The sequence below is a fragment of the Hyaena hyaena genome, unplaced genomic scaffold (assembly GCF_003009895.1).
Source record: "Hyaena hyaena isolate Hyena2069 unplaced genomic scaffold, ASM300989v1 scaffold_336, whole genome shotgun sequence".
In the NCBI taxonomy this organism is placed as follows: Eukaryota; Metazoa; Chordata; class Mammalia; order Carnivora; family Hyaenidae; genus Hyaena; species Hyaena hyaena.
This window is the reverse complement of record NW_024080969.1, coordinates 745,787-766,374: the sequence shown is the minus strand read 5'-3', so window position 1 is coordinate 766,374 and position 20,588 is coordinate 745,787. Positions and strand designations below refer to the sequence as shown.

The following is a 20,588-nucleotide window of genomic DNA, read 5'->3' as shown; positions in this document are numbered from 1 at the left end:
AGATGGGGAAATGCAGCTCAGACAAGTCCTATGGCTGGTCAAGGCACACACCCAGCAAGTCCTGAAGCTCAATTCAAGCCACGTCTACCTGGGGCGTGCTCCACGCTTAGGAACCACATCATAACCATAATGGTCCAGGTGTGGCATGTTGGAGACACGCATCCCATGTCTGACTACAATGCCCATTCGCTTGTTTCCCTAGGAGAAGAAATAATGATACTTCCCTCCATTAATCTCCTAGCATCCTAGGCTCCAGGCAGACCGTGCTTCTTCCCCCTTCAGAGCATGGTTCCTCCTCTAGCTAAAATGTGCCTTCTCCCCTTGTGCTCCTTAATAACTCCTAACTTGGCCTTCAGGAATGGGGTCAGAAGTCACACTCCTATCTGAGTAGGGCAGGTCCTTTCATACTGCAAATGCTCACAGCACAATGGCATTGGCCTCCCTAAGCTTTTACCATGGGTTGTACTCACACACTTTCGCAATTATTTGGTCAGTGTGTTTCCTCCAATAGGCAATGTGTTCCAGAAGGACAGGAACCACATCTATTTTTGCCATCCATCCTATCCCTAGCACCCAACACAGTATCCCACACTTAGTAAATATTTGCTGAATAAGCAGCGGCTCTGAACATAAGCCAGCTGGCTGAGCACACTCATAGACTGCTCCTCAACCCCACTAGACCCTGCATGATAATGGAGAGGGGCCACTCCCTCCTTTCTGATGAGTCTGGACTGATCTCTTTGAACTCATGGTGGTGAGGGTGGCAAAGACTTTAACTAGTTCTTGTGTTTACTATGAAAGTTACGTGCTGATGTAAAAATAAAATGACAGAGAAGGCTATAAAATCAAATAGTCTTGCTCATACCCTCAGTCTCTCCTCCCCAGTTTACTGTTTTGCTTATGTTAATGTACATATTTCATCCTTCAGAAAATAGACATGAAACTATCCAGTTCTGCTTTTTGCAGAACAGCACACATCTGCCAAAAGTGACAGAGCTATGCTGCATGCCCACCACTCATTTTGAAGATCAGAAGGAAAGAGCTCATACAACAAACAGTTCTGTTCCTTCTTCCTCCTAGCAGCCCTTTCTAGACCTGACAGTACTTTCTACATCCCCTTTCAATGATCGCTTCTCCAGGATAAACAGTATATAATGAGCATTTAGCAAGTGCAAGCTTGTTATTTTAAGCATACCCAAGGCCCAGGTTCAATCTCATATATCCAGTTGTGTGGCCTCCAGAAGGAATTCAGTGTAGCTGGAGGACCAAGGAAGCCATCTGAAACTCTACTGGGGAGATTGTGGGTTTTGATTAGACCACACTCTCATCGGGAGAACTCCACCCTGACTTGGACACCGACAGTGCCAACCTCAAACTGAGACTCTGCATAAACGGTCCCTATTGAAAGCTTATTCTCCACATCTTATTTGTGATGGGGTCTTTGATGGCCATGTGTATTATCGGAAATGCCTATGACTATGAAGTGTCCAGTTGCATTCTCGTTGACTTTAAGATTTGAAACCAATGCACATTCTTCCCTTCCCACCAGTACTACAATGACACCTTACCTCTTCCTCCCCACAGTCACATTCTTCCCCATCTTCCAGGTAACCATTCCCACACCTCCGGCCTCCATACAGCGTCCTAGTGTCTGGCATATTGGAGAGACACATCCCACCACCTGACTGCAGATACCTGTCTAGTTCCTTCCTGTTGCATCTATTGAACACTCTTGGAAAGGGGTGCCTGGCAGAGATAAGGGTGGAGTTAGTTGGGAATATGAGCATCAAGCAGCCAGAACAGTGTCAATCCTGCTGCCTATGAGACTGATTCCACCTAGACTCAGACCCCCATACTCCCCTGCACACACAGCCTGTCCCCTTAGAACATTGCTGATACATTATCTTACAATTCTTTCTAAGCATTAAAAACTATTAACCACCCCATAAAGTTCTTTTTTTTTCCTTCATGGAGGAGGTATTTGAGAATCAGAAGCAGCAATTTCTGCCCTTTGTAGGAATGGGTTACAATAAATAAAGGGTTATGAATATATTACAGTAGGTCTCCTGAGTCTTAGAGTTGAATAAAATACTAGCCAACAAAAATTCTTCCTAAAGCTGATATTAAATGGAGACTTTCTTGGGGCAGAAGACCAAGCCAAAAAAGGCCAAGATCATGGGTTAGATTTCTTCATTATGTCAGTGACCTGATAACCTCTATTATGTGTTGCAGGGCAACACTCCAAACTCAAAACAGCCAATTCACAAATGCATGGTTTTTATCATAAGGTCATGAAAGGTCCTGAGTCCTGCTATTGGAAAAAAAGAATCAGAAGTCATATATTCTCTAGTGGCAGGTCAGTACTGTAAGCAGAGTCTATAAAGGAAGAGTTGTCCTATTCCCAATTCTCTAAACCAACTAAAAGTTAAGGAGTGGAGGGTCCCCTTCAGTCATCAGCTGTGTCACAAGGAATTTGTTGCCAACAGTTATTAAACTACTTTAGCAGTTTATATTTGCATATAAGTTTAAAAATGAATTGGAGTCATAATTAATATAACTCTCAACCATATGACTATAAATATGCTTTTGAGATTGAGAAAGAAAGGGATGGACTTAACCATGAGTTCTTAAGGATTTAAGCATGACCCATGGAGTTGTATCCTGTACATCAACATCATCCTTTGTATGTCACAGCTAAGAAGTGGTGGACAAACACTGGACAATGGAACTTTAAGAAAGTTGCATTTCCCCTTGGAGACACTGGAACACTTTAAGAAGCACTTTAAGCACAAGCAGGCTCTAATGGTTTGGGGTGCAGGAAACACAAACTCCCACCATCATGCCTTCCAGAGAGTGACTCAGGTCTTGAATGAGCCCAGTGCTCTCCATTGTATGAGCCCAAATACTAAATATTAAGAGTTGTGACTAAGAGTTGTGGCTGTTACCAGAATCCTTTTTCAAAAGCTCTGTTTTAAAAAAAAATCCTTCATAAATACAAGGAGACGTAGCTGGCTTGTTCTTCCTCATGGTAAACAGAGTCTGTAAATTCTCTGAGGAGTCATTATGTGGGCATGGATGCTACGCTTCTTTTCCCTTGTTGTGGAGGCTACATCAGAACTTTCAGTTACCACTACCCAAATTCCCTTGGGACAGAGAGACTTAAGTGTTGGGGCTGTTCAAAATGGGTCCTCTTAAAAAATTCATGAAGTGAAAAAGACACACATGGTCAGGCCAATTTTACAGCTAAAGACCCTAAAACAGAAATGAAGTCTATCTAGGGCTTCACCAGCACCAAATCGCCCGCTACAAACCTGGTGCTCCTTGAACACATTTGCTTTCCTGGTTCTTCTCCAAGTTCTTTGTTGTCAGCCACACATCTCTCTAGGCCCCCACAAGAGGTATAACAGAGGCTCCTAGTGCCAATGGGGAGGAACACTTAGGCTGTACCGTCCTCACACGCTCTTGCTCTCCTCACCTTCCTGCTTGACTCACCCAGTGGCAGCTGCCATGATGCACCCGCCATCAGCTGCGCTGGCCGAGCAGCAATCCGCAGAATCATGGCTCATGCCGAAGTTGTGGCCCATCTCGTGGGCCATGGTGGCAGCCGCGCCAATGGCATTCTCAGAGTGGTCCTTCTCAAGGAGAAAGTTCAGGTCAAGAAGACAGCTCTCCTTACTCCCTATTTCTGTCTTTTCTTAGCCGGGCCTCACACTCTCCACTGGTTCCACAATCTGCACATACAGGCTTGGTGATGAAAGCCTGTGCTTTTAACTGTCATGCTACATCTGTGTGTAAGTACGGGACGGATAAATGGGTGGACAAACAGATGGATAGCAGGCCTCCCTGAAATCCATTTCACAGGTTAGAAATGAATAGTCAAAACAGTCCCACAAAGCCAGAGGGGATTTCAATAGAAGGCAGTAATTTCCTAACCAAGACTTTGAGACATGCTCTTGTTTCATAATGATATGCATAACAACACAAGAACTAGGATAAAAAATATTTTTTATCTCCATTATCTTACTATTCACCAGCCCCTGGTTTGGAACACATGAGGGATCTAGTGACATCACTAGATATAACATAATCACTTACAGGGCTCTCCTGAGTTTGAAAATTTGGGATAAAGTATAATAAATGAAAATTCAGGGGCACCAGGGTGGCTCAGTTGGTTAAGCATCCGACTCTTGATTTCGGCTCAGGTCATGATCTCAGGGTTGTGAGATCAAGCCCCATGTCGGGTTCTGCACTGACAGTGTGGAGGCTGCTTGGGGTTCTCTCTCTCTCCCTCTGCCCCCCTCCACCAGTTGCACCTCCTTCTCTCTAATAAAAAAATGACTAAAAAAATAAACACATGAAAATTCATCTTTGGATAACTCTATCTCTTAGAACTTAATGATTTCATTTTAAACAACTGCCCTACTGGGGCACCTGTGTGGCTCAGTCGATTAAGCATCTGACTTTGGCTCAGGTCATGATCTCATGGTTGGTGAGTTTGAGTCCTGTGTCGGGCTCTGTGCTGACAGCTCAGAGCCTGGAGCCTGCTTCAGATTCTGTCTCCCTGTCTCTCTCTGCCCCTCCCCTGCTCATAGTCTGTCTTTCTCTCAAAAATAAATAAAACATTAAAAAAATTTTTAAACAACTGCTTTAAAATCTTAAATCAACTGTTTTTTCCTACAATAATACATATTTTTTTTCCCACAAGATGACCTCTTGTTCTGTGAGGCAGTTTTCTGCTTTCTGCAGCATCAGTATATACTGATTGGCTGAGACTCACCATGTTGACTCCTCCAGACTGGTACACGGAGCACATGGCCATGAGGGGGGCCAGCCCAATGGTGGTGCCGTGGAAGGACACGCCCCTATAGGACGGAACAAGAGAAGGCCATTCAGATGGAAGTTGAGTGGGTTGTTCCACTGTGCCCAGGAGCAGGTGGCCGTCACGGTGTTCCTTGGCCCTGCTGACATCTCCAGATCAGTCCCAAGGAGACAGATCCTGGTAATCTAGGCCAATGGACAACTTCCAGGTCACCACACCACTCACTTCCTCTCGTCTACTCTCTCACTGCTCCAGAGAAGTGGAAAGAGCAAAAGAGCCACTTTTCCCACAAATATGCCCAGAGCCCCATTCCCTGGAAGGAAATGGGCAGGGCTCGTAAAGCTGCATCCCATTCCTGCTGCAGAGGAAAAGGTCAGGGGGAGGGGCTGCAGGAAGAGTGGCACAGGTTCTGATGCTGAAGTGACTCATGACCACTTCCGCCAGCTGCCAGCGTCCAATGCCATATCCCTGGCTCTGTGGTATGCATATGGGGGTGGGGAGGGGGGATTGGGCAGCAGCTGTGGGGGCTGATGCTTAATTTCCACATCACTTTGGGGCCAAGGAAACAGATGTGTCCCATCAAGAGCCTCGTAAAGTGCAGCTGGGTGCAAAGGATGAGCTGTTTCTGCCTTTGTTTTGCAATTTGTGATCCCAATCTGCCAACAGCCAGCTACATTCCCCAGTTCAATACATCCCTCTCTCAGCTCTATCCATCCTGGGCAGGGGAGAGGGATGAATAAAACACCGATATTCTTGTGCATGCTATAAACATGTAATTTATTTAAAGAATCTACAGGGAAATTCATTACGTGGTACTTTTATAGCATCATGTTTGTCTTCTCATCTAGACCATGATATCTTTGAGAGCCAAGATGGCCTCATTTATTTTGGGGTCACCAGAACTTAGCATAGAATCTGACACATAGGATCTATTTAATAAATGTCTGCTGAATTGAAGCCAAATTCTTCCTCAGAGAAACAATCTGCAAAAGAATACATAATATAGGGGCACCTGGGTGGCTCAGTTGGTTGAGCATCCCACTCTTCATCTTGGGTCAGATCATAGTCCCACGGTTTGTGGGATCAAGCCCAGACGTGGACTTTAAGCTGACAGCATAGAGCCCACTTGAGATTCTCTCTCCCTCTCTCTGTTCCTCCCCCCAGTCTCTCTCTCTCTCTCAAAATAAATAAACATTAAACAAAATTAAAGAGGGGTGCCTGGGTGGCTCAGTCAGTTGACTGTCTGACTTTAGCTCAGGTCATGGTTTCACAGTTCATGAGTTCAAGCCCCACATCAGGCTCTTAGCTGTCAGGGCAAAGCCTGTTTTGAATTCTCTGTCTCCTCTCTCTCTGCCCCTCTCCCCTCTGGTTCTCTCTCCCTCTTTTTCTCTCTATCTCTCTCTTACAATAAATAAACTTAAAAAAACTAAAATTAAAAAAATTATAAGAAAATAATACATAAAATATATGCAAATTGATATGAAGCCCCACAGGTTATTTTATAAACTTAGACATGGCTCTAAGGAAGTCCTACTGGACTTGAAGAGCTTTTCCAAAGCAGGACATCAGCTTCCAAAATTCAGGCAAAATCCAAAAACTTCTGAGGTGAATGTATCGTTATGAAGTAACCAGAGTCCAGATTTTTGGTACAGTTATTTCCCCATTTCTTTTAAAGAATGAATAAATGTTTAAATGATTGTTGATTCAGAGAGATTTTGTAGGGAACAAAAGGAAAATAGTTTTATTATGTACGTCCCTTTTGTTATAATGGTCTCAGAATACTTTTGGATGCCAACACTAAAAACACCAGATAATCACCCCCTGGGGGATGTCAGGTGTCACCACGACCCCTGTAGGGTCTATTCTTTCCAGGACTGAAGAAATTCTGACACAACCCCCCACCCCACCACAATGTCTCCCTCCTACCAAACACACAGCTCCTGCACTGACTGTCTGCCACTTGCACGAGTTCAGGCTGTCAGCCCTGGGCCCCTGGGAACAAAGTGCAGGACACCCTAAGGAAGCCTCCCTCCTGCTACTGCTTTGGGAGATTAGCAGTGAACTACAATAAAGCACCAAGAAGACCGGGATGAGCCCCTTATAAGTCTTTGAGAGCAGCCCGTGACAGTCAGTCACTTCACAAATACACACCCACTGGTTCCAATGTTCAAATGAGTATGTATAAATCTAATTGTTTTCATCTAGATTGTAAACACTTCTTGGGGTCGTTATGCCTCTCAGGGTCTTAATATTTTCCTGGGTGAGCTGGGGGCAGAATACATATCTGAGAAAGAAGTGGTTATTTGGACCAGAGAGACAAAATGGCCAGTACTCCCAGTACTTAGCACAGGGGGGTAAGGGCGGACAGCACACACACACCCCATAGGCAGGGGGGTGTAGCCAGGGCCAATGTATATGGAAAAGGGCTACTCACGTGATTAACTGTGCATTGTCGTGTTTCTTGTGGATGAGCAGCTTGCGCCTCCAACTGAGAAATGACCAGAGAGTAGAGTAGGGGTTCTCCGAAACTTCACACATATTCCCATGAGTCCATACTTCCAAGCCCACAAGGGCAATCCGGATATTCAAGGATCGGTAAAACTGAAAGCACACGCAGAAAAGCCACAGCATCCTCCATCAGCACCACCTAAGATTTATAAGCCCCCTCCTCGCCTAGGCACTCAGATACCAGATTTCTCTTCTGCACTCTCCTCCAAGGAAAGGGAGGGAATAGGTGTGGTTATTCTCATTTTTTCAGAGGGATCGATGAGATCCTGAGAAAGATGCACAACATTCTGGTGGCAGAGCTGGGCTGACTTAGCTTAGAGACAGGACAGGACACAGACTGGCTTTCAAACATGTACAGGGCTCTCACGCACGGACAGGATCAGCAATGTTTTGCTTGGTCCTACAGGGGGGCTCATCCAACAGGTAAAACACACAAGAAGACCCGGTTCATTTTAAGATAAGAAAAACGCTTTGAAATGAAGTTAGTCATGAGAAAGCTCAGAGAGAAGCTGTGCTGTTGTCTCTAACAAGCACCCGTGGCTCTGCTGCCTGGTACAATCATCTCCCCCAATTCCTTACATGGTACTTACCTGCTTTATACGTGTTTAAAAACTTCCCTTAAACAAAACGCTTTTTGTATGCTGAGGTATAATTTATATACCATAAAATCCACCCACTTGGGGATATACAGCTCACTATGTTTAGTTCATTTACCAAGATGGAAAGTGATCACCATAATCTGATTTGTGACTATTTTCATCATACCAATAAGGCTCCTCATGTCTATTTACAGTAATTTCCCATTTTCACCATCAGACTCAAGCAATCACAAATCTACTTCGTCTTTATAGATTTACCTTTTCTAGACATTTCCCATGAACAGAATCACACAATAGGTGGTCTTTTGTGTCTGTGGCCTCTTTCATGTAGCATGTTTTTGAGATTCATCCATCTTGTGGCCTTTATCTGCCTGTCATTCTTTTAAATTGCTAAATAGTATTTTGTTGTGTGGATATGCCAAATTGTATATGGATTATGGTGTGATGTCTCCCACTCGTTTTGGAAGTGAATGGGTATAAATGATATGCAAATAGAGAGAGAACGTTTATTCTCAAAAGTTTCCTTTCCCGTCACTGGAGGTGTTCAGGCTTTACCACAAACAGTTGCCAGCATTGGTCTGCAAAGGTCCCAGATGACCTTCAGGGTTCTGTCCAACAAGGAGAGCCTGAGATTCTATAAATGAGATTTGACTCTCAGGCTCCTTCAGATTAGAGCTACACCTTACCTTTGTGATACGGTGTCTTTCATCTCATATAAACAGGAAGAGGGTTTTCTTTAAAGCTAAGCACTACTGGAAGGCATGGGTTCAAGGGGTTCTTTGGCCTATCCTAGAGATTACTTTGGAAAAAAAAAATCACACGTAAACCTGGGTCGCATGATCCCAAGATACCATCTTAATCCCAAACTGGCAGGTGCTGCAGCAGCTAAAAATAATCGTAACACCAATGTTTATCAACTACATTCTATGTACCAAGCACAGAAGCGTAGAAAAGTTCAGTAACTTGTCCAGAGTCTCAGAGGGAGAACAGTGGAGCCAGGATAAAGACCCAGGTTATGAGATCAGTTCTCATAAAGACGCTTACGTGCTGGCGTATTAACACATCCGGAGAATCATCTCCCCCCCGCCGCCCCCCCCGAAGTTGTAGCAAAAGACAGGCTCCGGGTCTGGTGAAATATCAGTAGATTTAAAAGGGAATTTCAATTTTCCAGTTTTGTGCCCAGGTCAATCATTACAGAAAACAAAGAGCTTGGATTCCAATTTGAACTTGCTTCGTGAGGGAGCTTTTGAGGACGGAAACTTGGCTTTTTCACAGTTAAGGAAAAAACATTTGGGATTGGGTTCATGATTCAGCAAATTAGTGTGATTCATTCCAGTTTTAGTTCAACAACGGTTCAGTTCAAGCAGCTGGGTCAGCAAGACTCAGAGAAGTGGGTTTGCCTTCCCTCACCCCACTTGGAGTGACTAACATCAGCTGCTGAGGAGAAAACCAAGATTGCTCGACAGAAGGGAGCCACTAGCAAGGCTCGGGGCTTCGAGGAAGGGCTGGAGCTTGGTGTCGCCTCTCTTCCAGGTCCCATCAGCGCCCCTGGTTCTACCACAGACCAGCTGGAGAGTCCACAAAGGAGAGACCCAGCAAGCCTCCCACCTGCTGAGTCTCCAGAACAATAGATGTCAGGGTCGGCCTCTTCTGTCTACCCCCCAGGAAACAAGCTTTTCTTGTTTTCCCAGATGTTGAGTGTTTGGGATGTAGAATCATTTGAATGTTATTGTTGAATGAATTGAGAGCTAGAAAGAGGACTGAACTGTGTCCCTAGAGTCCTTCCTTTCAGGAAATGCCAATGTTTGACTTTCACCTGTCACTGACCACTGACCAGTGTTTCCAGCGCCATCTAGGGCAGAACAAAAACACAGACCACAGACTCTCCCACCTGATGACTTCAGAACATGAGCAAATTTGCTTGAAAATCCATAAAAAAAATATTTAAGTTCACTTCCTTATTAATATCTAGAAAAAAATAATTTCCCCTGGGATCCATGAATCCCTAACAGGCCCAGATCTAAGCCTCAAAAGTGCTATGAGTGTCCTGAAATTATACAATAAATGTTTTCAGCTTCTCAAAAATACCCATGACCCCAAACATATTAAAATCTACTTTTAAAAACTATTTACTACTAGCCTATCAAAAGGGTACTGTAATTTAAGGTTATCTTTTCCATTGCATTTTGTAGTTTCACTTAAACAAAGTATTTCCAAGTCCAAGACCAGCCTGTTCTAGTAAAATTCAAGAATTTGGGTATTTCTTAAGAGCATGTTTAAAAGGGCCTGATCAAGGAAAGCTAACTATTCACACAGACTTTCTAAGAGACAAATAATTTTTTAATCATTTTACAGACAGAGACTATACAGGTTGGCCCAAAACAACCCACTCGACTTCTAAGGCCCTGTACTTACCTATGCTGACCTACCTCAATTCCCCCCTAAGTCAGAAAATTTCTGGACTTTATACCTGAAAGGAACCTTAGAGAACCTTAAAGCATTCTTTTCTTGTTTCTTCTTTTTTTTTTTTTTGAACCTTAAAGCATTCTTAAACTAGATTACCCAGCAACCATTGCAGGGGTGAGGGGAAGAAGCGAGAGGACAGCACTCTGGATCCTCACCCTTGCTTTGGTTTAGAGCAGTCTGTTTTCATCCGACTTTTATATTAGACATTGGCATACGATTTCATTTAAAAGAAGGATTCCCCCCAAAAAACAAAAATAATTGCAGGCCACTGGTTTGAACCAAGCCCTCTACTTTGTAAATTAAAAACATAACAAACCAAAACTGCAACCCAAAGAAGGTAAGTTACCTGGCTAAGGTCACATAGTTGAGGGCTTTGTCATGACCACCCTGAGCCTCTATACCATTGCTGTTGCCTCTCAGAAACTGGCTGGGGTGACCAATCCATGAGGTAGCTCAGGTGTCATGTGATCTCCTGCCCTGCAGCCCCTCTAAGGTGCTGGCACCTTTCCCACAAGTACACACCTGGTCTCACCTTATCAACATAATTGGCGATCTCGATGAGCTTGTGTTTGGTGGCGTCCTGGTCTCGTCGATTCTTCTGAAACTAAATGGAACAAGCAGAGCTACATGAGACCCCAGAACCCCTTCCTGTGCCCCATTTCTTGTCTTTCAATTAGCTTTTATTTTCTCCAGTCTTCTATGAGCAGTTATTTTTATATGACTTCCTCCTTCCGGCCCCCACAGCTTAGGGATGGCAGAACATGGATCACATTCATCTTGGTATCCCCAACTACCAGCTCAGTGCCAGGCACACAGTAGGCATGTAGTAGTTGTGTAGTGGACTGAATTATCTTCCTCCAGTCCTTGAAATCAAACTTGTTCTTCTGTCCTCCAAATTACCAGGTCTCCTGCAAACTCTCATGGGGGCTTAGAAGTGAGACCAATCTGGTCCTTGCTTTGGTCATCACCCCAACATGAAGCCATCATCACAGGGATCTCATGAGGCTTCCCTACATGTGATCAATCAACACTGATCAAATTGCTGATGAATGTCTGCCATGTACAAGGCACTGTGTTTGGGACTAGGTAGGATACAGTGTGTGAGATCCTGGTACTGGCCTTGAGGACCTTAAATTAAAACAGAAAGAGAGCCAGAAATAACAACAATGGCAGATTCTGTATTTAAGGAGTACACAATTAAAATGGGCGCATAAATACTGTATACGAGAATGGCAGACCCATGTGTGTCTAAGGCCTCTAAGCCCTTGGAAAATAGGCTTTATCTTGCATGCCGCTCAGACTGAGGGCAGTGCCTTCTACAGTGAGAAAAATTCTGAGGATTCTGAGACTACATAGGGTTCAGCAGGAAAGAGTGCTGTGCTCTATTATAAATGTCTGCCATGGGTACCAGGAAGGAGACATTTCAGTATGTAGCCTCACATTTATCATTTCTGCCTGAATGGGATAGATCTCTTTCAGCTTCAGTGATGAAGGAAAAGTTCACAGTGTAAAGATAAAATTTGCTACAATTGCAATGTAAATTTGCAAATGATGGGCGTCTCCCAGTATGCTGCTATTATTGTATAAAAACCTATGTGATTTAGCTTATACACACTTATATTAATTCCAACCCTTCACATCCTTCCTCCACCCTATCCTGCAAAAATATCCAAGCAAAAAACACAAAGAACAGCCAAATAAAACACTCTGGGATATTCGTCGGCATGGGAGTGTTCCAAGCCATGATACAGGGGAGAAACCCACTGTTTCCTATTCTCCCACTGCTTTTGGGCTTTCCTGGGCTTTCTTAGAACTGTTATTCATCAGAACTGTCAATTGTCTCACCATTGCTTTCTACAAAGTTAAATTCATTGCAAAGCCCCATGACTTGGACCTATGACTTGTGAATCCTGAAGTTTCTCTTTATGGAGTCTTCCCATTTCTAAAGTGGTCTTCCTGCAGAGAAAGTGCTGTAGCATTTACTGAATATTTATTAGAACATCATATTTCACTGGAGTTTAAGTAACATACCATGTTGTCCAGAAGAATCTCAAGCAGGAATAGCAAACTTTTTGCAAATGGCCAGGCCATAAATATTTGAGGCTTGTGGACACACTGTGTTATCTCAACTACTCCACTGTACCAGTACAGTTCAAAAGCAGCCATGGACAATAGATATAGCAGGAAGCATTTGCTCCAGTAGAACTCTATTTTAAAAAATGTAGCGGGCTGGTTTTGGCCATAGGCTATAATTTGCAGACCCCTGATCTAAAGAAAGAAATATCTCAGCCTAGTACTTTCTAGGGTGATGCAGGAAGTAAAACATGGTCGATCACCTGGCCTTTCCCAACTACCCCACATTCTGTCCAGAGCATGAAAGCACTTGGCATGCCTATTTTTACAACTATCCTGTCTTGTCCTTTCCCTGCCTAGATTTCCTGTTTCACCTGAAGACTGAATAAACACAGAACCACCCCAGGCCTTCCCACCTAGGCCCAGGGAGTAAGCAGCTGCCTGGTCCTTTTTACTGCAACAACACTCTCTCTCTCTCTGCAGCTCTGCTCCTTGCACTGAATTCAGAGCCCAGAGAAGGAGTCTGGTCTGTCTCAGCATCAGGTTGTAAATCACGGATAAGGCAGCCCTCCCCTGCGTTGTCGTCCCAACCTCTCAGATTAATTAATTGTCAGGAATACATTTCTCCCTGCAGAGGATGAGAGATCACTTGAAAAGGGAATCAGGGAGGAGTGGTGTGGGGAGGCTGGGGTGGGGATGGGGGTTGTGAGCCTGTGAACCCAGACTGGCTGATTATATCCCCCTCCGGTGAATCATTCAACGCCCAGGATCCTGAGAAATGAGCACATCCCCGATGCACAGGCTGCATGAATCATGGCCTGTCACCAATGCCTCTGAGGCTGGTGCTGGAGGCTCTCTACTCTGCCACAGGAAGATGGCTCTAGACCACATCCCAGTCCTAGACGCACCTTGGGAGCCCCTTTTCCTCTGGGGGGGTTGTTGTGACCCTGAAGGTCAGGAGACTGAAGACGCCCACTCCCTACCCCGCCCCCATTCCTTCAGCTTCCCGAGTTTCACGCCCAGTAGGTTTTAGAATCCTGCAGCAAGATTCCACTGGGGAGAGTGCAGGGCCCAGAGGGGAGGATCCACCCCACCTTTACATTAGAGCAGCGGGGTACCAGGGGCTTTCATCCGAACAAAAGATTCTGTGGTCAAAAAAAAAAGTTTCAAGACCACTGTATTAGATGATCTTAGATCATCTAATAAAAACTTAAATGGAAAAATGTCCTGGAGTCAGAGGAACTCAGCTCTCTCACTACGAGGCAGTCCTGCTGGGCAGGGCCCAGCGTCTGTTACCTCTCCCCATGACCACGGAGCTTTGGTTTTTAAATCAGCTTTAGATTTTGCTCCCCACACCACTCTCCTATCCTACACACACACCAGTCTTTGGAAAGGAAAACAAAAAGAAAAAAGAAAAAAAAAAGGAAAGGCTGCTGGAAAAACCAATACTGACATCAGTTACAAAGTTAAATTTTTCTCAAAGCAGAGCATGATGTTCCCTTGGCCTGGAATGCCCTTCACCTCCACTTTTCTGCCTTGTTCACAACTCCTTGTCCTTTAAGGCAGTGCAAGGCCACCTGCTCCTGCCAGTAACACTCTTGAAGGCAGCTCTTCAGGCTAGAAGCCTAGTGTTGTCCCCATAACCCACACTGCTCTACAATCTGTGCTTTGGGACTGTGGACTAGGTAAAGCCTAGTGATGGCTTTGGGATGAGTTCCTTCCGGGGAGCTGCTAACCACGCCATCTGGATGGGGAGTGAGACAGACAGAGCTCTGGGGAATCCCAGGCAAGGCGGCAGTGTTAGAATATGGTGAGTGTTCAGCTCATCGTGCCTTTCCATGCCAAAATGTGCTTAGTTGTGGGTGAGTCACTACATAAACTGAGAACTGGGGTGAAATAAGACTAATTTAGGCAAATATATGTTCTGAAACCTGAACCCAGCCTTCAGGTGTCAGCTTCAACATCACCCCCTGGGAGCTTACCCCAATTCCCAAAGCCATGCTGCACCTCTCATTATCTTAGCTCTGATCCTCTATAAAGATCGATCCTGGCAGTTACCACACTTGAAACTATAGAGATTTTGTGCTCCTGCTGTAAACTCTGATGTCAGGGGCAGGTCTGTCTTAATCTCCTGGGGCCAAGCACTGTGCTTGACACGTAAGAGAGAAAATCATGATATCGTTGATGAACAAATGAAATGAAAAGAGTGAGATGAGTGTTCACCAAATCTTAGAAGCCAAGGCCCATGAGAACCTGGCCTGATTTGAGAAGTATAGAATCAGGTAGACAGCTTTTCCTTAGGCCAGTAGTTCTCAAACTTTCCTGTGTACAGAGTCACCCAGAGGCCTTGTTAAAACATGGATTCCTGGGCCCCAGCCCCACAGATTAGGACTCAGCAGGTCTGGGGTTGGGCCCAAGAATTAGCATCTCACAGATTCCCAGGTTCTACTGATGCTTTGGGAACCTGGCTCTCATTTGGTACCAACATGATTATAAAAATGGACCCACACATGGGCTGGGAAATTATATTCAATCAGATGATTGCAAATATACTTTTTATCTTTGCAAAAAAGTTTTTTTAATTTTTATAGAGAATTTATGGACTCCCTAAGATTAAGCACAAAAACCTAAAGATCTTTAGACTCAGTTTAAAAAATGTTAATCTAAATAACACTAGTTACCTGATTTTCTATCTGAGTAATGTATTGAGTCAGAGGAGATTTTTCCTTTTTTAAAATTTGTTTGTTTTTTGTTTTCCCCCCAACTATTTAAAATAGCAAAAAGAGCCCTTGGTCAGATTTAAAGCCAAAATCACAGGACAAACTGGAGAAAGATGAATGTTTCAGCATTTCCCCCAAAGTGGTTTGAAGCCTGTAATGGAAGCTATCAAAAGAGTAGCTTTTCTGCAAAAAAAAAAAAAAACACCAAAAAACGCCCTTGCCTCCCCCTTACCTCTGCATAATCAGCCACAAGGTAAAGTTCCACATACTTCATGGAGTGTATATCTTCCCTTTTCATCTAAGAAAGAGATATATGCAGATCAGAACTGTAGAAATGGTGAGTGTTTCCTCATTTTGAAAAACTGCTAAGAAATAGCACTAGTTAATAAGCAGTGCTGGTTACTAACTTTCCACTTGGCACTCGAGCCATTCTGGCTGCAGTCGCCATTACCCTTACTATACCTACCTCCCGCCATCTTGGTTATTGCTGGGGCTGCTCTGAGACTATGAGTCTAGTCTCTTTATACTCAGAAAATAATGAGCTTGGCTGCCTAGTACATAGGCCAACATACTGTGAGGGAACATGCTGAAAGTCAAATTCCCAAAAAGCATTTAAACCACATAGCTCTATTTTCAGCATACATAAATACAAGCATTTTGTGCATATGGTTAAGTGGCTATTCCAAAAAAGGAGGCATAAATTTTTTTCTCACATTTTAAAGTTTCTGAAATCAGCATCTCAGGGTGTTTTAAATGTCATAGTGTTTTTCCCAAAAGCAGATATTCCATCTAATACAAGAGTATCTCACAGCAGTGAACAAGATGATAACTTAGACTATAAAAGAAAGGCAATTTCCTCCTTCTTGGCCATCTCTTTTAATTTAGAAATACTCCTGGATTCAAAGTAAGGATCCTCAGAGGGAACAAGCCTATCCCCAGGTTGACTCTTGCACTGAGACTCACCCTGCGAGGTCTTTTCTTGGTCTGGTTCGTAAACTGAAGGACCCAGTCCCTGGTGGTGGACTTGTAGTGCTCAAGCCCACAGCTCCCCAGGGGCAGCTTGAGATGTTCAGATCTGTAAATAAGGTGGTGGCTCTCATTGCCAGGCAGGGGCTCGATGATGTAGCTGAGGTTACTGCTCACCGCAATCAGTCCTCTGTCAATGGAAGAAACAGAATCTCTGGTCAAAGATTACGGTCCTGGAAAAGTCTCTTGTTCAGGCCTCAGTTTCCCCATATGCAAAAACGATATGTTGGTTTTGATCATTGGTTCTTAACCTTATGGTGGGTCAGGAACCTTTGGGTGAGAATCTGGTGCAAACTTAGACTACCTCTCCAGAGAAATGCATATGTGTATGAAAGGTGGCACACAATTTCATGTTCTAAAAGCTTGTTATGAAGAAGTGTAAAGGTTCTATAAAGGTTCACCTGTGACAGTTAGTAACATAAAGGATGATGAGACTATGATTCCAAAAAGTGTCTTAAATTCAAACATGGCATATGACAAATCAAAAGTCAAAACTTTATAGACTCAGAAAAAGACGGTATGGTGACTGGAAAGGAAACACTGGCCTGGAGGTGAGGAGACCCAAGTTCTCGTCTCAGCTCCAACATTAAGCAGTCAAATGGACTTCAACAAACCTCTTTAAAAGAAAGAAATCACTCTAAGCCTCAGTTTCCCCATGTGTAAATGCAAATGATAATTTGCTAATTTATCAGGACTCCAAATGACTAAATGGAAAGATTTCTGTGTACAGAAACCAAAGCTAGAGGCATCACCGATGGCATGCCTACTAGCCTCACCAAGGCTGCTCTTTAGTGAAGTTATGTCCATAACCAAGGACATGTAACTACTCTTTTCTCTTGGTTAGAGATACAAACATTGAACTCAGAATAAGGACATGTGTTCATTCATTATATTCTTTCACTCAATGAACCCTTACTCTGTATTAGATATGACTTAGACATAATCCCTGTCCTTGAGTAATTCACAGCTCACTGGAGGGCAGTCATTCATTCCACAAGTATTTCCTGAGTGCCTGCTATGTGCCAGGCATCAGACTAGTTGATAAGGATGGAGATGTGAACAAGACAGATAAAGTGCTTGCCCCCACGGAGCTTAGACTCTGAACATGGGAATAAATCACTAGAGTATATAACAGAGACAGCAAAAAGACTTCATAGTTCCTAACACTGATGGATTGGACACAGCTGCCTGGGAGTGCTACGTCAATGAGGCTTCCAAGAGCTTTATCTCAAGAAGGGGAGAAAGAGTGCCATGACTTATTATCAATCACTATCACAAATAATCAATGGAAGGGTGAGTAGAGGCCCACGTAGCAGGTATTTGCCATCTTTGATGCAGTGAGAAGAAAACTATAGCAAGCAAATGTACTCAGTCAGGGCTCTGGGGGAGGAAGGAGCTCAGTAAGAAGTCTTGAAGCATCAGCAGCATTTCATGAGCTCCGAACCTCGGGCCCTCCTCTATCCAGAACGTTCAAAAGCTCAAGTATCTCCAGATCAGTCTTTGTCGTTCCAAACTGGCAGGACCTCTCTCTGGCTGTCCAGGCTTCCACCTCCAGCCCTACGCCCTCAAATCCCTGCCCAGGTTTTGCCTTTTGGGAAGAGCCCGTGATGCTTGTGGGGGAGATAGCGTCAGCCTCTGATCAGCAGCAGCCCTTCCTGGAATCCATCCTGGCTGACCTCATTCCGGTGCCAGGGAGCCTGACGACTTCCCGGCGGCCTCACCCAGGCTGACGCAGCAGTTCTGGACCAGCCCTTCAGCAGGACACCCAAGGTGCGCCCTGATCAGCTGGGGGTGGGAGTGGGGCAAAGAGCAAGGGCCACATCCGCTCTTGAGTCCAGACAGGAAAGGGCAGAGGGCAGAGCCACTGCGGGCATCCTGTTCCCAAGCTTTCTTCTCATCTTGACTGACCAGGGCCCCTCCCGTCAACTCAGTTTCCCCCAACGACTCCAAACACTGGAAACAGAGGGCTTGAGAGCAAATCAGATGATGGTTTTGTGTGCATCAGGTGGTGGCTCTGAAGATAACACCCCATGAGTGGAAAGTTCCACATAACAACCAGTGAAAGTTCCAGTGTAGTTGACTAGGCATCGCTTGAACAAGCCTCTGGGCCAAATAGAACTGAGATCAAGTCAAAGTTTGGTGCCTGGTGAATAATAATAATCATGGTGGCTATATAGAGGCTATGCTATGGTCCAGGCACTATGCTGAGTATTTTATCATCCACACCAACATTTCTGATCCTTACAACTGTTATCCCTGTTGTACAAATAAGAACATGAAGGCTAGGTGAGGTTAATAAACTGACCCAAAGTCACACAAGTAGTAAGAATCTAAGCAGTCTGGTTCCAGGTCCCATAACCTTAACCATGATCTCACACTGCCTGCGTAACAATAGCCCTGTAGAGTGAGTCAAAAAACATCCCCAGTTAAGTGACGCCACCAGAAACTCCCCCTGAGGTACAATTGCCTTGTCTGAAGTAAGATCTCAATCTGCTGGGAGATAAGAAGACAAAGGAGGCATTTAGTCTACTTTTTAGAAATGTTTTATTTATTTTTGAGAGAAAGAGAGAGAGACAGTGCAAGTGGGGGAGGGTCAGAGAGAGAGGGAGACACAGAATCCGAAGACAGGCTCTAGGCTCTGGGCTAGCTCTCAGCACAGAGCCCGATGCGGGGCTTGAACCCACCAACTGAGAGATCATGACCTGAGCCAAAGTTGGACGCTTAACCGACTGAGCCACCCAGGTGCCCCCTACTTTTCATTTTTAGATGCCGTTTTTTGAGCATATACCATAGGCCAGGCACTCTGAATATAATCATCATTTTTATTTCATCAGTGTTATAAAGGCACCATCATAAGTTCCATTTTATAGATGAGGAAACTGAGCCCCAGGGAGATTAAATAGCAAGATCTGATACATTATCTGGAGCCAAAGATTTAAGGTCTGGCAGACTCCGGACCCCATGTCCTTAACCTCTATGCTGTCTGCCTCCATCAGTGAGTTCCAAACCTATGGGTCAGAGATCTCCAGGATCAGAGCTCTCAGAGCGATCTATTAGAATATTCTACAGAGTGTATTAAAAATACAGATGTAGGAGGGGCATCTGGGTAGCTCAGTCGGTTATCGTCTGACTTCAGCTCAGGTCATGATCTTATGGTTCGTGGGTTCAGCCCTGCATCAGGCTCTGTGATGACAGCTCAGAGCCTGGAGCCTGTTTCATATTCTGTATCTCCCTCTCTCTACCCTTCCCCCACTCACACTGTGTGTGTCTCTCCCTCTCTCAAAAATAAATAAACATTAGAAAAAAATTTTTTAAATACAGATGTAGAAGACTCAGATTCTGTAGGCCAGAGCATCTGCACTGTAAACAAGTCCCCCGGTAATTCCCTGCGCAGCTACACTCAGGAAGCTTGGCCTGCAGCCCAGGCTCTGTGTCAGGAGCCTGTCTTTTCACAAAGCCCCAGGCGACACTGCTTCAGAGAGTGAACAGATTACACTTTGAGAAGCACAGGCTCAGAAGGACACCAAAGGTCCTTCCAGCAATAGGACTCCTGGCCACTCCCTCCCTTCCCTCTACTGTGTTCCTTGGCAACTCTCCCCATGGCACAGCAGCAAGCCTCCCAGACTGCCTGGTTTGGAGGAGAAGCTGGCACAAGCGGGAGCACTTTACAGTGAGCACCAGCTTTGAAGATGGTGGGGGAGGGGGTTTCTGAGACTCCAGTTTCTGGGGCCCTCCCCTACCACCACCCCAAAATCCTGCTAGCTGCTCTCCCCTGAGCACCTACGGGCCATTTATCTTTCCAGGAGCCTCAGTTGATCTAATTTGCTAAATGTAAGCACTGGCAGAGCTTAGCCAGGGGTCACAGGAGGGGGGTCCAGGAGGCTGGGTGGCTGGGCCCTCACACGCCATACTCAAATCCAGTCTCCAGCCTATTTCTCATTGTTAAGAACTTGATATAAATGCAATTATACAGAGGAACCCTGGCAGTGCAGGAGAGGCAGGCAGCAGTGGATAATTCGTGTTTAACTCCTGAACAACCATAGGACTTACCCAAATGCACCCCTGAAGGAAACAGGCATGACGAACTGCTTCCTGGGAATGTGTCCACTCAGAGCTAAACCCAAGGGACACATCCCACGTCCTTACACTCAGAGCTGTCCTAAGAGGTAGCCACCCTGTTACCCTTCTTCCCCTCCCCCCCCTCCCCAGACCGCATCCAAGGAGAAAGAGTTACTGGGAACATCAAATGCAGCACAGAAGGAAGGAGGCACATAAGTGACATGCACAAGGCACAAGTGGAGAGTGTGGGCTCAGGAGGGAGATGCACCTGGGTCTGAACTCTGGCTCTGCTGTCTCCTAGCATTATGCTAAGTCAGT

The 20,588-nt window shown here is 44.8% G+C and overlaps 1 protein-coding gene across 1 annotated transcript in view; it reads right to left on the bottom strand.

The window, feature by feature from the left end:
• The window catches only part of ADAM19 (ADAM metallopeptidase domain 19), an 84,156-nt gene that overhangs the window by 19,758 nt on the left and 43,810 nt on the right, over positions 1-20,588 (bottom strand). The window contains exons 6-12 of the mRNA XM_039249452.1: positions 16,149-16,341; positions 15,418-15,483; positions 10,925-10,996; positions 7,254-7,420; positions 4,778-4,862; positions 3,493-3,632; positions 1,569-1,746 (exon numbers count right to left, since the gene is read on the bottom strand). Of these exons, the coding sequence (XP_039105383.1) occupies positions 1,569-1,746; positions 3,493-3,632; positions 4,778-4,862; positions 7,254-7,420; positions 10,925-10,996; positions 15,418-15,483; positions 16,149-16,341 (901 nt within the window). The remainder of the gene's footprint in view (positions 1-1,568; positions 1,747-3,492; positions 3,633-4,777; positions 4,863-7,253; positions 7,421-10,924; positions 10,997-15,417; positions 15,484-16,148; positions 16,342-20,588) is intronic.